Source organism: Colletotrichum graminicola (assembly GCF_000149035.1).
Source record: "Colletotrichum graminicola M1.001 genomic scaffold supercont1.24, whole genome shotgun sequence".
Lineage (NCBI taxonomy): Eukaryota > Fungi > Ascomycota > Sordariomycetes > Glomerellales > Glomerellaceae > Colletotrichum > Colletotrichum graminicola.
In genome coordinates this window covers 259,251-274,675 of record NW_007361028.1, presented here as the reverse complement: position 1 = coordinate 274,675, position 15,425 = coordinate 259,251, and the positions used below count along the sequence as shown (strand labels likewise).

The window sequence follows — 15,425 nt, the reverse complement described above, 5'->3', positions numbered from 1 at the left end:
CTCTCTACAATGTGTTGGTTGATGGGATTGGGGGAGTTAGAGTCGTTGCTACGCCTAACACAAAGGTCAACAAGGTGTGTAATCAGTGAATCATGTTCTCATTGCATTAGGCAGCTGGCTTTCCGGTGCCTCCTACCCCGAATTCTTGGTATCTTGACTCTAATGGGATCGATCGTTCGTGGTATCTAGGTAGTAAAACTCCCCAACACAATCACAAAGTTGGGTATCAATCTTGCCCTTCCCTTCCCTTACCCCCTTGTATTACCAAAACTCCAAAACTCCAAAACAAGTCTGGAAAAAAGGCGAATTCCAAAATCAAAGCGTCTTTTTTTCTCCCTCCCTCTAGCGAATCCCTCTAAGCGCACCATGAGCTGGCCCAGCGGCCGAGCTCGCCCGGGGCGCAGAGCCTCTCCATGTCGTCCTCCCGGAGGGCCAGGAGCACCTCCCAGGGCGCGTCGCCCTTGGTGACGCCGCGGCGCTGCATGATGTTCATGCTCCCGTCGCTGGCCGACCACGTCTTGCGCACGTGGTCCGCCTTGCCGCCGTCGCCGGTGGTGCCCGGGATGCCGAAGTCGACGTCGGCGCCCATGTGGACCCAGACGCTGCAGCCCAGGCCGGCGTGGTCGGGACGCAGGGCCTTGCGGAAGGCGGCGCCCTCCATGGTCGGGTCGGCAAGAGAGGCGGCGAGGGCGATCCGCGAGGGTATGTAGCCGGGCGATGACACTTGGCCCACGGCCTGGCGGATGCGCCAGGCGGCGGCGGCGATGGCGGAGGTCGTGTCTGTGGCCATGCAGTTGCCGTTGCTGTTGCTTTTGCCTAGGATCTGGACCAGGTCCTTGACGCTGGTTCTGGCGCTGGTTTGGGTGTATACATTGCCCCAGGCGTCGGGGGAGAAGGAAGGACAGAGACGAGGGCGGGCGTCGGCGGCGGTGGTGAAGGACGTCACGTCGTCGAGGTCAAGGTGGGGGAGGCGCGCGCGGGTGGTGTAAACCCAGACGAGGGCGGATAGGGTGTCGACCATGGAGACAAAGGCGTCTGGACCATGCTTGTCGCGGAGCTCAGCAAGGACAGAGCTGTGCAGCCTCTTGAGGGTTGAGTTCTGGATCTGAAAGAGGACACACACTGGCTTCTTGGCCTGGGTTGTATTGTTCTTCACAGCAAGCTTGCCCATGCTAGAGACAATAGTTGTCTCGGTTGTGAAGTCATACTCAGGGAACACAGAGTTCTTAATGCTGGTTCTCTCATACTGCTTCATGCTAGGCCTGGCTAAGAGACACATCGTTAGTAAAGGCGAGCTGTAAAGGTTTGTGTAACGCCATGAGATTGGGAGGGGACTTACTCATATGCTCGCGGACAAAGGTCTGGCCTGGAATCCTCTCATAGCCTCTGCCAAAGAACTCCAAGAAGGTCTTGATGAAACCCCCGTCAAAGATTGCGTGGTGAGTCGCAAAGCAGAGAATCAGACCGCCGTTGCCAACCCTAGTGACCTTCAAGGTGACAGGAGGGCACGACTCTCCAGGCTTCGGGTGGTTAGGGGACAGAGAAAGGACGTCCTTGTCCATGGCGAAAGGAGGCATGCCCTGGGCCTTGAGATCCTTGTAGGTGAGGCCGCCGAGGGTTGCGCAGGACTGGTAGGCGAAGAGGTCCGGCCTCTGGGAAGGGTCGGCCAGGTCCTGACTGCGGCGGTAGTGGAGTTCGAGCTCGTTGGGCCGAGAAGGGAAGCTGGCGGGACGGACCTGGCCGGCGAGGAAGGGCCATCGGAGAAGAGAGGCATGGAATCGATTGGCGATGTGGCCCAGTGCTGTGCCGGTCTCGAAGCTTGTGTCGGTGTCGAAGATGAAGACCGACCGGACGTAGATCCGGGGCGCAATCTGGTCCAGGGGGCCCAGGGCGACGTGGGGGGTGATCTCAATCATACCCATGGTTGGTTGATATGAGGTAGATTTAGCAAAGGCTTTGTGATGGGAAGTAAAGGGTTGTTGAATAGAAGCAGTTTAGAAAGAAGGGGGTTGTTGGGCTTGTAATCTTTGCTAGAGGTGTGAAGGTGAAGGAGAAGACAGCCGGTGATCTGGACGTTTGGTTTCCAGAGAAAGATTAGTGAATATGAGAGCACCCTTTTGAAGAGTCAAGAAGGAAAGCGGAAGGAGCTCGAGGGAAAAAGTGAAGTGAAGTCCAGGTGAAAAAGATGAACTGGCACGGTAACGGAGATGGGTTGGGTCGGAGAAAGGTGTAGCTTCAATTCACTTTCCCAGAACCCGGTACAGCTGCACTTACTATATCCTCACAGTCACACGCTTGTTTCCGGTCTCGTGTTAGAGTTTACAAACAGCCTATTGGGAACCATGGTCCCGCTTGTGTAGACAAGTTCGCTGCCTTGTGTGTAATCATGGTTGCTCTGGACTGTATTCAGGGGAGCACTGAACTATACGGCCAGAAAGGATCAGGTTCATTGGACATCCAACACTATAAGGGTGTTGATTGAGAACAACCTCAAGTTTAAATACATTGGTATGTTAACATTTTTTAGAGAAGGCAAAGACAAGATTTTTATTTTGTGATTATCAACAAGGATAGAAAATGCCCTAGTAAACATGTGTTTCTGTGATCTAATCAACTTGACAAATCAAATTCAAGCTTTTTATAGGACCTTGTACAACAAACAATGCCTAATAGCAATAGTACAAAGCCATAAATTCACGCACTGGGAATTGAAGACTGGAGCGTATCATATTAAAACGGCAACCCTCATTTTTGTTCAAGACTAGTTGAAAGAATCACAAACTACTACTACAAGGCAGTAATTGTAAGCACGGATCTACCAATCAACATGTCGTCAGTGAACAACACATACCTATTGGCCCTTGAGCTTGCCCACAGCTCTCCAGACATTGTCTACCATCCCGGCCTGTCTGTAAACCACAGCACCCATATCGCCCTTTTCGTCCTCCCTCGTGAGCTCCTGCGCCACAGCGGGATTCAGATTCTGATGAGCTGCTTGCCTGAAAACCTTTCCTGATCTGCAGATTTCTCCGCGAATGATGAAAGTCGCCTGCTTTTGAGCCTTGAGATGGGCCATAGCTAGAGCCGTTCTACCGATGCCGGCAGCTCTCAGCCTTCACACGAAGACCAAGATTCCCAGATTCCATATAAATGACCCATGATTGTCCTGTTCGGATTTCACTTATTTCGCGTGTGTTGTGAGGGTATGTGATAAGTTCCTGCCACAAAACCATACGTGTTCATGAAACAGTATCGAATACTAGACCTCAATTCGATGATCTATGAGATTGCCATGTCAATTGAGGGCAATGGAGCTTTGGGGAAAAAAAAACAATTGAAAGGGGTATTGATAATAAGGCAAGCTTTTGACTATCAGATCTCTCTGAGCGAAGAAGCATTACCTGATAACTCTGCGTCTACTACTTCCCGGCTGTGCTAGGTTTGTTTCTATCCTTTGGCTCAACAACAACTTCTAGGATCTCCTTTAGAACTCTTTCAATTTCTTCCCTCAGCGATTCAGCGTTCTCCATTTTCTGGCGACGATCGTCCAAGATATCAATCAATTCTTCTCTAAAGATCCTCTCTTGTTGAAGTCTTCGGCTCGCCGCTTCAACCTCTCTCTCTTGTCCTACTCAAAACGTCCCGGCGTTAAATATGACGACAACAACAAAAACAGCAAAAAGATTGCTTTGGCTCTTATTAGCCTCTCTCTTTCCCTAGCGGGCCGTCTTATCTCAAACGAGCCCACGCTTTTCTCCCATGCGCGGTGAATATCTGCGTAAACCTGGTCGTACTCCGCTCGCTTGAATTCGTCCCGAAGAACTTCCCAGGCTTCTTGGACCTGCAAACGAGTGTCAATGAGCCAATGCACTGTTTTCTTTCATCAGAAAAGGGGGCCACGTAGACCTGTACGACGTACCCTGCGAAAATCCTCTGCGTTAATCATTTCACCAGGAGCGTTTTTGTCTGGGTGGTACTTCAGGGCCTGTTTTCGGTACGCCTGTCGGATCTGTGAGAGCGTTGCGCTTTGCTGAATCCCGAGATCCCCATAATGGTCGGCAGTCGAAGGCTGCTGCATCATGGATAGAGTTTGCTGGGTCCTCGAAACCGGTACTTACAGATACCAATTTCTTGGCAGCTGGCTCTAAAGCGGGTTTGATAACATCTGGATGGGTTTGCAGAAGAAATGGATATTTGGAGATTGTCTGGTTGTGGGAAACAAAAAGGACTTGATAACGTCGAAGGATGGTGCAAAGAGTTTGCCAACATGTGCCGAATGCAGAATTTATAGGCAAATCAGGTTTTCTTTCTTGTTCGCGATAATGCCACTAACTACGAATCGAAATCGCTGACAAAGGTATGTTACTATGTATATACATTGCCTCTAGTTGTCTTGGTTCTTACAGCATGCATAACTACTGCTAAATTGTAAACAATGAATTCTGACAACGTGTCACTCAGACTGGGTTTCAGCATCTTGTACAAAAGAACTAGAGGCTTGGCGATCCTTGAGTTGTTAAGCCCAATGTGTGTGGTCTAATATTCAAGATATTCGCTACTGAATGAAAGAGTATCCTACATTACAGGTAGTTGCAATGGCACATAACTAGTCGCAACTGCACTTAACACCTATGCAGGGGCTTCAAACGAATGTTTTACCAAGGACAGAGACAGAGGAAAGCGTTGCAATAGATTTTAATATAGTGTGAGATGCATTTGCATTACATCCCATTACGATAAAATTAACTACAGAGTATATCTAAAATCGGGGTGTCTGTCACCCTTCTTCCCCTGGTCGATTTCCCGCGACCTCTCATCAATGCTCATATTATCCCTCTTGTTGTTGATTTTGTTCAACCAAGTCCACATGGTAAAGTACCCGACAGAGGCAATGGTAATGGTGCATATGGAGACCGCGTGGCCGATCGTGTACCTTCCGTCCGACGCGGTGATGCGGTAGATTTGTCCCGCCATGATACCCGCGCTGTTCCCAATGGCCTGTTGCAGACCGATGGCCGTCGCGCGTTTGAAGTAGCCTGCATTGGAGTTGCTAACCCATGTGACGTTCAGGCCGACGACGCAATAGATTCCGGTCGCGGTAACGAAAGTTGCAAAGTAGAGGACAGCCGTGGACTTCATACTCACTCCCAGCATGAGAGCGTATCCCGTGGCGGTCACAAGAGCCATTGGGACCATGAAGACAGCCCGCTTGTTGAGCTTGTCGGAACAGTATGCAACAGTCAGATAGACGGCAGAGGCCCAGATGTAGACGGGAACAGTCAGCAACTGCGTCTTGATGCTGCTGTATCCAAAACCGCGGATGATGACCGGCAAGAAGGTCCCGAATCCGAACGAGCATGTGTTCGCGCAGAACTGGCAGCCCGCCGACAGCCAGACCTTCGGGTCCTTGAAGGCAAGCTTCACCTCCTGCTTGTCAAACGTGTCCGATTCTCCCTGGTATACCCTGGATTGCTCTGCACGAATACGCATCAGGGCCTTCTCTTCTTCCGTAAGCCATTTCGCCGTTTCGAAGCTGTCTGGCAGCAAAACAATGAAAGCAAAGCCAACGGCCAGAGAGATGATTCCCTCGACGAGAAACAACCAGCGCCAGCCAGCGAGGACGCTGGCTCCATGGAGACTCGTGAGGCCATAGGCCAAAAGGCCACCGAAGGCGCCGGACAGGGCGGCGGCGACGAAGAGATAGGAAATCCGGCGCGCTTGTTCCTCTCGCTTATAGTACGTGCTGAGATAGAGGGTGAGGCATGGGAAGAGACCGCTTTCGAAGACACCGATAAGAAGGCGAGTTGCTAGCAAGCCGGCGTAGTTGGTAATAAAGGCTGAGCCAACGACAGTGGCGCTCCAGGAGAGGATAAAGAAGGGAATGAGGCGGCTTGGTCGAGCTTTCTTGAGGATCAGGGAGGCGGGAATTTCGAATGTAATGTATGTAACTATAGTCTTTGAGTTTAGTCAATGTTTGGATTGGGTTTGAACAGTTTGCTGCTTTACCATAAAAGACCGTCACAGCGACATTAAGCCTGTTACCGGTCAACTCCAAGTCCTCCGTCATTCCCGCAATTGCTGCATTGCCTGCGACTCGCATATCAGCACTTGAAGATGGACCAAAGTTTGCCCAATGAGACATACCGATATTGCTGCGATCAAGGTAGGCGACCAAGAAGGCAATAATCATCATCGGTGAGAGCCATAGGTCCAACTTCCTCAGCAAGCGCTTTTCCGCCTCTGGGTCAATGGTGAGACAGGAGTCTGCTACTGCCGACTGGGGTGAATCGACATCTCCATCTTGGGTCTCAATGGGCACTTTCTCGAGCGACATTCTCCAATCGTGTACGATTTGTTTCTTATCTGATGAATCGATTGATAAGTTAATGCTGTATTGTTGAAACCCCTGAGACTGGGGACATGTTCAAACAACTAAATACGGCTTCCTGTATTGGACATATATCCACAAACACTGCCAACAGCACAGTGAGGTCACCAGATTCGCCTATCTAGCAAACAAGGCCATTTCCCGACGCCAACCCCTTCTCATCGGGAAACTGGGGTGCTTATCGCGGCGCCAGTTGATTATCCCTGGTCTAGTGGAGTCAAAGAGTCGGGGAACATATGTTTCTTATCTCTTGGGTACGCTAATGGCGCGGGACGGTCAAGCTTCCCCTCGGCCAAGGGTGGAGGAAACTTGCTAAGCAACCCTCTCTCCTCTACTGGGGGGACATGAAAACCCCGACATCGCCGTTCTCCTCAGGGAGAGACAATTTCCCGATCTCACAACTGGTTCCTGGTCTCAATGGATTCGACAACGCCCCAGTCAGCTGCGACCGCACCGAAAACCCCGAATCCGCGTAAGAGGAAACGCGGGAGGCATGCCGTTGCGTGCGAGTCGTGTCATCGGCGAAAACAGAGGGTAAGATAGCACTGCCTTCATGGGCTCGGCGTGGTACGGTTGCGTTTTCGAGCAAACTTTCCAGCTGGGGCAGTGTGCCGAGTACGGCATTTGTTCCAAACATATTTGCCGTCAGCTGCACCAATGGCCTGGACAATTCCTCTGTGATTCAAAGAGCTGTTAGATCTGTGATGGTCACTCTAGCTAGTGGAACAGGGTTGCTAGGGTGCGGATAACTTGCAATGATTTACTGACTTCGGATTGCCAGTGCAACGGATTGCAACCATGTTTCAACTGCGAGCGGCGAGGGGTTGGTTCTTCTTGTTCATACAGTCACCTTGACGACAATGTTGGAAGAGAAATGTGTCGTCAGCAGGCAACAGCCATAGCTTCACCCGCAGTCAACTTTGCAACGCCAGCATCCCCTTCCGCCACAGTCGCTGTTCCTCCGGAGGACACCGGAAGACCCGGTGAACCTTCAGCATCCGGCACAGTCCCCTCGACAACCCCAAGTAGAGGAGGAAGGCTGCAAGGTGAAAGTGGCCAAGACCAACAGTCAGAGTCACTCGTCGGCAACCTCTTCAAGAGCCGCGATGCACCCTCTTTCTTTGGTTCCTCCTACTTCGGTCCTCAAGCCGCAGCAAAAATCATACAAGCCCCCGCACCGGAACTCTCGTCCGGTCTGTCTCAAAAGGCTAAAGCAGGCTCAACGCATTCATTCCGCGACGAAGGTGGCCCTTTTTCGCAGATATGGGAGTTGCTGGGGTTGCTCCCGCGAAAGAAGTCAACCTGTGATCGATTGGCGGACTGCTTCTTGAACGAGCTCAACTGGGCAATTGACGCAGTACAGCCGACCTCGTTCAAGGCCAAGTACGAAAACTTCTGGTCTCGGAAATTCGGGTTTGATGATTTCGCTACAATCGACCTCCGTTGGCTGGCACTGCTGTTCATTGTTATGGCCTACGGTGTGCTCCTGGATTGCCCAAGACCGCGGAACAAAGAGATCCAACGCGAAGTCTACGACACCTCGCAGCGGTTCTACTGGGCTGCCCGGAGAGCTATCGTAATTGCCCCGACTTTCTATGGCGAATCTACCGATCTCGTCCGAGCCGGCGTTCTAGTAACGCGTTACCTGATTTATACTCGTCGTGTGCCTGAATCGTGGTTGACAACTAGCTTCGCGATGCGCATGGCCCAAGCCCAGGGCATGCACATCGACGGCGAGAGGTGGAGGCTTCCCAGGAAAGAGACAGAGACCAGACGGCGGCTCTGGAGCAATCTTTATATGCTCGATAAGACCATTGCCCTCGCTCTCGGACGGCCGTTCGCCATCGTCGACCAACAGTGTCTGGTGAAGCAGGCCTCCAACGTATGGTTGGATGACCTTGACGATGAGGAAGCGGCGGCTATCCCAGAGGCTCCTCTGTCAGAGCCAACTGCAAGTGTCTTTAGCCGTCTTGCCCACGAACTTGCTGTCGTCGTCGGCAAGATCCAGGAGCAGTGTTTCGGCCTGTTTACCGTGTCGTACGAAACAGTCTTGACACTAGACAAGGAGATTGATACCTGGAGGGGCAGTTTACCACCATACTTCAACCTCAAAGAGCCTGGCACGAGCAAAGACGAACGCCTCCCCTTTTTGCCTTGGCAAAGACTTCATCTGCATAGCATGTATCACTTTGCGCGGGTGACCCTCCATCGCCCGTTTCTTCTCCGGCAATCGATCACGAACAGATACCAGCACAGCCACGACGTATGCATCGCGTCCGCTTGCGCAGACCTTGACATGGGTCTCAAGCTCTTCAGCCAGCCTCTCAATGACCGCTTGAAGTGGACCCTCGGCCCGCACAACCTCTTCAATAGCGCTTTAGTCCTGGGTATCATTGCCGTCCGCGATCCCCACTCGCGAAGGTCGCAGGCCATTCTAGAGGATCTGGCAGCATACTGCGAGATGCAAAGGAACGATGTGTGGCTCAACGAGTTTGCCATGGCCGAGGTCAAGATCGTCGAGCTATGCATCAAGAAAGCCCGACAGTCACAACCACCACCGGCAAGCACGGTGGTACCTCTCGCTCTCGCGTCCGCTTCTCCGGGCAGGCGCCCCTCGCAACCAGTTGGGCAGAGTCATATGATGCCCACGCAACCACAGCTGCCGGTTGAGAGCCCCGACTTTGATCCTTTGATGGCAGGTCTGGGGCTTCCGTATAGCACAGCGAGCGCGCAGATGACTTGGGATGACCCGGGATTCTTTCTACCTGAGAACGGGGACTTGTTGCAGTGGGAGCATGTTCTTAACACCATCATGCATGACCAAACAAGTATTTGAGTATAGCTTGGGCAGGGTAGACTCGTGCACCTGGAGCTGCTCTGTTCGCACGCATATGCATGTACAACTAGCTTTGTCAATAGGCTAGCAAATAATGCATTCTCGATTCGCGCCTAAAGACTTGCCATTCAGATGAGAAGCGCTGCATAGCTCAAGCCTCTGATTCCATCCCGAGTGACCTTTCAAAATGACATATCGCACCTGCTGAGAAGCATTGTGGGATCGTAGCATATTTTATCTTTAGTTGTTGAGAGTCCTTTTCCACCGGTATTACACCTTCAATTCTTTAATATAGGATCAGTGAACACCGTTAACCTTGACGTCCTTGACATGCCCGCTCATTCCATTAGTTTCCTTCTGGGGCTTCTCTTCGTATTCCACCTTGTTCACTAAACTGCCCAGCCCGTGGCTCATCACAATGCGAAGATCATCCCCAGGCGCCAGGAAGACCGGCGGACTCCTGCTCACGCCGATTCCGTGAGGCGTTCCAGTCATGATCACTGTTCCTGCTTCCAGTGTCGTGCCCTGAGAGAGATAAGCCACAATCTCGGCAATGGAGAAGATCATATCGTCCCCCTTTCCTTCTTGCATAACCTCGCCATTGAGGACGGTCTTGAGTTCGATGACTGAGGGGTCCGGCAGACTGCTCGCGCTAACGATGCAGGGTCCCATCGGCGCGAAGCCGTCAAACCCCTTGCCGAATCCCCACTGGGCACCCGCAAACTGGTGTTTTCTTGCCGTTACGTCGTTGGAGCACATGTAGCCCAGGACATAGTCCATGGCGTTCTCGACACTGACGTTCCTTGCGTCGCGGCCGATGACGAGCGCGAGTTCAGCCTCATAGTCGGCTTGCAAGTCGGTTGCTTGGTGAGGGATAAGAAGCGGCGCGTTTGACGCGTTCAGACAGCTGGCTGGCTTGAAGAAGAGAGTGGGGTGTTCCGGGAGTTCAAGGTTCATCTCCTTGGCGTGTTTGCGGTAGTTGAGGCCGATGCACCGAATGGTGCCGATTTCCTTCCGTGTCAGAGGTGGTAGAAGCTTCTGGATTTTGAGTATTCTTGATGTCGGCTCTGCCAAGGCATCAAGTGCTGAGGTTCCGGTAAAGACACGAGCTGAGACTGGAATCGATGCAGCTAGGGCGGCTCCAACTAACACGGTCTTAGGCGACTTGGCGAATTTTGGAGCCGGTGCGGGTATTCTTACCATCCACGTTCTCATCAATCGGCTCTCCGATATACTCCTTCCAATCGTCCTCTGCGATGAATCGCACGAGACGCCTCCACCTCTAGAATACTGAGTTAGTTTATGAAGGTGGATCTACCCCTTGAGGCCAAGAAAACACTCACGGGAGTTATCATTTTGGTTACTTTGTAGGCAAAGTCTCGAAGGCAGACACGACGAGCCAGTAGATTGAATACGTATGAAAAGAAAACGGCTCTCTTGATTTGACAATAGGAACATTTCTGGCCTACTCGAAGTGACGGGTATAAATCGCCAGAGAATATGTCATTACGGCCGTTAACCGAGTGTCGACCCCATTTCGACGTGTCGGTCATCATGCATCGCAGTGGCGTTTTCCCGATGGCTTCGGGAAAATGGATCGGCTTAATGGAGGTCGGGATCTGCACCAAGATAACGGTCTGTCGTATCGAAGCCTCAACCCCGCAAATCCACTTGTCTGCAGCTCAGCAACCCGCCGGCAGATAAGTAAAGTCGAGCTGATGGTTATGTCAGTACCTTCCATTGATCCAAAGAATTGTACCCGTCAATCTCTTCCAGCGCAGTTTACAATGCAGATCTAGTCCTGATTATCAAGGCCCGGCGGGACATGCCAACTCCGATTCAACAATGATTGGTCAGAAAGCTAACGCTTCTCAAGTAGTTTTATCATGTTGTAGTATATAAATGTAAAAACGAAGAAGATGATGAGGTCGGAGGTGGTGACAACGGAACGGTTTTAACGGTGGTTCCGACGTTCGGGAGGGTGTCAATAGTCATGACAAGCTCGGCCGGGCCAAGGGCAGCTGCATTGCCGAGGTGGGCCATGAGGTCAAGAAGGAAGGATACATGTCGTTAATCCATCGTTAAGAGGATGGAATGGACGCATTGAGTCGAGGAAATGGATAAAACTGAAAGTGACAGGGTACTGAGTGAATGGACGAGTGCAGTGGATGCTGGTTGAATGTGGTCGATATCATGGTCTTATTGGTATCCAAAAGTCGGTGCTTGGACGGGAAACAAATACAAGCCTCTAACACAAGCGATGAGTTTACTGATAAGCTTGACATCGCAGCATTCGTCTTGGACATGTACTCGAAGACAAATCGATGACAATCATTTAAGCTAAGGGAGAGGAACATTTGGTTCGGGGGCATTCCTGTTACTCGGGCTGCAAGACTTGGGGCTACTTCCCAACTAGCTTTTCATCCAAGCCCTCGGAAATGGGTTCTGGATTGTCAATAAGGAGTCCAGGCGAGCGTCTTGGAAGATGTAAGCGCAAACTTATAAGACAATAGGTCTGCAAGTCAGAAGGGCACGAGAATCGTATGAGAATCAAGCTTTTTTGTCCCCCAAGCTTTTCCGAGCCTTGCTCTTTACTTTATTACTGGATATGTCAACTAATGAAGGTGCCTCGGACGTGGGTCATGTGGATTCTCATGAGTGAGCCTAACCAGTGGGGGCGTCATAGTTCCTAACCTGCGAACCTGTTGATTTTACGGTTTGTTGGATATCCTGGTTTTGTTGCGTGTGCACACAAAAATAGGATAATTAGTGGTGATTTGTCTAAGGGCCTAGTACTAGTGGCACCCTTGCCTACCTCCTTTGCCTACCTCCTTAGGCAAGGGTAGGGGTTAATACTGCTATAGGCGGTGAGTTACGTGACCCACCTGCCCAGGCTGTATCACCTATATGCTAACAGAACCTATACTCTACGCGTGTTCCAGGTTCCTCTCTTCATCAACAACGTGAGATTCGCAATACTTAACCTCAATCTCACCGAAATCCGGATTATCTAAGTATACTGTGAGAGAGGAGCGTTCGTCAAATTGTGTTAGGTTATTGATAACCAAGATTTCAAAAACAAGGTCAAATACAATTTACTGACCAATTTTCTCTTTCCCACGTCGTTGCTCGTCGTTATCCACCACGTTGATAATGCCCTCCTCGTCTCCGAACCCTTTCTTCGTCCTTCGACTGTCGGAGTTCAGAATAGTCTTTTCTTCTTGAGCCGCCTCGGGGCCCTTGCTCGTTTCCATAGAGTCACCCCTTACGGACAAGGTATCTATCGGGGACTGCGGGTCGAAGAATGCAGCTTCATGCTCTTTTATGTAACACTTCCGTTCATTCTCCAATAAAGTTTCTTCCTCGTTCGATGTTCGCCCTTTGACAGTAGTCAGGCTTGGGATTGTATGCCAGTCGTCATCATCATTGAGCGCAGAATGATCCTCGGAAGATAACTCGCTCCTGTCAGACGGACTGAGACGTTGTTCATCTTCTAGGTCTAGTAATCTTTCGAGATACACCTCTTTTCGTATGACCTGGTCGATAGTGCCCGAAGAATCATGAATCGGGTTTTCTGCAAGTCGACATAACACTCAGCATCTCCCAACTCTAGCAGATCCCTTCGTAAATCATTGCTGGCGTCTGGCGATCGCTTCAAAATGTAACGATAAAGATAGGCTCTCAGCAGACCCGACCGATTTCCCACGGAGCGCCATAAATTGCACAAATCGACTAGGTGCACCTCGGGATTCGGGGATGAACATGTCAGCTGCTGTAGGCAAGCTGCTTCCAGCATAATATCGCCAAGCTCTCTCGCATTTCTTGCGACCATGAGGATAGCCTTTTCCTGCTCGTAGGAAAATGCGATAGAAGAATCCGGCTGCCAATCCGGAGCCTCGTCTTGCTTTGGCGTGTAGTAAACAATGTCCGGAAAAGAAAGCAGTCCATAAAACACCCCTGAGCTGACCTTAGTTTCCCCTTGCAGACTGGATAAATACTTCCAAAGGGCAGCTTGTCCGCAGCGGGCTGTACTGGTGTTCTTCTCCACTAGAGCTTTGGCAACAACCCACTGGAGGTAGGGTCGAGACTTCAGGTTGAGGGAATTTTGGCGTAGGACTCCAGTGGCGTAGTGATGGGCGATCTGGAGGTACATTTTTGCGGTCTGAAGCTCCTCGGAGTCAGCTAGTGAATCTTCGTACAGATTGTTGGCAGCTTCCAGGGCACCCATGGTGAACGCTGTGAATATATCCAGCAAGGCTAAGGATGTTACTTCATCTCCAGTAGGACCTTCCCAGTGCTGTTGAATCACTTGAGTAACCCCGGTTGCATTCTCGTTCTGTGAGGACAAATATCTGTTGAAAAGGCAATGAATCGTTTCCTCTAGTGATCTGGTGGTCAGAAGCCCGTAACACAGGTCTCTGAAGTCCCAAATGCGGTCTTCATGCTGGAGATGTGCATACAGCTCGCCAAATTCTTCTGCGGTGTGCTCCTCTATTGTGCCCACAATAAGCAGGTTGTTGATGAGACATTGCAGCTGAAAATTGGTCAGGCAATCTTGATTGAAGCATAATACAGGCAATTTACTTCAGTAGAGAGTCCAGCTTTGGCCAGTTTTGCAGCAATTTCTGAAGGTTTGGCGTCTTTGACCTTGCGGACAAACATCATCATTAAATTGATGGGCTCGTTCACATGCCAGAACCCAGTTGGCTGATGCGACCTTCTCTACATCTTCTGACGGGTACTCCCTCGCCAATTTGATGAGCGCATGGACGTCTGAAATCTCCAACAAGAATTGACCATACTGATTCAAGACGTATGCGTTGCCGATGCAGCGTTCGAGATGCTCCTCGAAATATCGCTTTGCCGCATTAAAGTGACCTATTCTTCAGAGCTTTGAGAACTCTTCGAGCTCTTCTTCTACATCTCCGGTCACATCCAAGTCCAAGTGTAACGCGACATCTCGACACTCATTGGGGTTGACATGGACATCCACGGTAGGGGATGACTTGCTGGTGCGGGGTTCTTTCTCAGATGCCATGCTGTGTCTTCTCCGTACCACTTCTCGTTTTCGAACTGGAAAGGGTTCCTGTATGAATCGTGGCGGGCTCGGTAGCTTGGGTTCTGGTTGTGAAGGTGCGTGATTGAAGGTTCTCGGGGGCATCCGGTTGATGTTTTCGGTCGACTCCATGTATGGCTGAGGGAACCCTCTACGACCACTCCCTAGAGAAATTTGCCTCGCCTGGTCATCCCAATGGTCGAATTCTTTTTGCGCCCGTTCTAGATCTAGGAAGAACTGGGAACGCCTCGTCTCCGCAGACGCCTTGTCTTTTTCGATTTCGCCTGATCCTTGTGTCTTCTAAAGCTCTCGGATTTCTTGTTTACTTTGCTCCCTTGCAGAATATGCCTCAAAAAGTGCACGTGGTACATCTTCATCGGGTTGAAATGTTTGTTGATTGATATGACGAGAGCCGAGCCGCTCTCTTGAAAACGCAACAGACAGATGTTTCCAATCATGTTGGTTGTCGTTGAGAGAGGACACGTCTGGCCTTGATGACTTTTTGGTTGGTTCTGGTTCTGGTGGAATGTGACCTCGTACTACTCGCATCTGGGCTCGTACGTTGCCCATATTGGCTGTCGAAGGCGAATGTATCTCGTGCAGCACAAAGATTGGTGTATGCGAAACGAACCGCGAAGAAGGTAGCAACCTCAAACGCGGAAGATGTTGAGTAGCGTGGTGTTCAGGTAGACAGATAGATCTCTGGAAAGGAACGGTATGGCTTGCTTGGGAACAATCAGGCCGCAAGCATCCGAACTGCGGAAAACCCGAACCTGATTGAGGACATGGGCGCCTGGCTGTGCATGCAGCTAGCTTACCTATTATTACCTCAAAGCTGGCAGGCTGTACTGACCCCAGCCACTTTAGCGGGCCACGCTGGTTTGTTGCGATGTCCTCTCACTCTCCAACGGCTGGAGTCGTGTCCAAAACAGGATAGTCAGAGCCGACGTCCATTTTCGGTAAAGCTTCATGTAAGCATGGGGTGGGAAGTTGTCTTTCCAAATGAGCGAAGGGCATCTCCCATGCAGGCCTCCGCCACACACTACTATCCTGCATGCCTAGTGATAATTCGGGCCTCCCAACACCAGTCGTTGAGAGACCGCAGAGCCTGATTGAATTTGCCTCAAACATTCCCAACTTGAACC

General features: G+C 50.9%; 5 protein-coding genes across 5 annotated transcripts; 1 reads left to right on the top strand and 4 right to left on the bottom strand.

Moving 5' to 3' along the window:
- Positions 1-355: 355 nt before the first annotated feature.
- Positions 356-1,922, bottom strand: GLRG_06423 (uncharacterized protein; the record flags this gene model as incomplete). Its single annotated transcript, XM_008097108.1, has 2 exons — positions 356-1,266; positions 1,340-1,922. The coding sequence occupies 2 exons, from the start codon at positions 1,920-1,922 to the stop codon at positions 356-358; spliced, it is 1,494 nt and encodes a 497-aa protein (XP_008095299.1).
- A 929-nt stretch (positions 1,923-2,851) lies between these two features.
- GLRG_06422 (uncharacterized protein) lies at positions 2,852-3,076 on the bottom strand (the record flags this gene model as incomplete). The annotated part of the gene is made up of 1 exon (XM_008097107.1): positions 2,852-3,076. One exon carries the CDS (start codon positions 3,074-3,076, stop codon positions 2,852-2,854), a length of 225 nt encoding a protein of 74 aa, XP_008095298.1.
- A 1,670-nt stretch (positions 3,077-4,746) lies between these two features.
- On the bottom strand, positions 4,747-6,334 carry GLRG_06421 (major facilitator superfamily transporter; the record flags this gene model as incomplete). Its single annotated transcript, XM_008097106.1, has 3 exons — positions 4,747-5,948; positions 6,007-6,087; positions 6,145-6,334. The coding sequence occupies 3 exons, from the start codon at positions 6,332-6,334 to the stop codon at positions 4,747-4,749; spliced, it is 1,473 nt and encodes a 490-aa protein (XP_008095297.1).
- Positions 6,335-7,262: 928 nt separating this feature from the next.
- On the top strand, positions 7,263-9,224 carry GLRG_06420 (fungal specific transcription factor domain-containing protein; the record flags this gene model as incomplete). The annotated part of the gene is made up of 1 exon (XM_008097105.1): positions 7,263-9,224. One exon carries the CDS (start codon positions 7,263-7,265, stop codon positions 9,222-9,224), a length of 1,962 nt encoding a protein of 653 aa, XP_008095296.1.
- A 297-nt stretch (positions 9,225-9,521) lies between these two features.
- GLRG_06419 (fumarylacetoacetate hydrolase) lies at positions 9,522-10,579 on the bottom strand (the record flags this gene model as incomplete). Its single annotated transcript, XM_008097104.1, has 3 exons — positions 9,522-10,369; positions 10,425-10,506; positions 10,568-10,579. The coding sequence occupies 3 exons, from the start codon at positions 10,577-10,579 to the stop codon at positions 9,522-9,524; spliced, it is 942 nt and encodes a 313-aa protein (XP_008095295.1).
- Between the last annotated feature and the right edge of the window lie 4,846 nt (positions 10,580-15,425).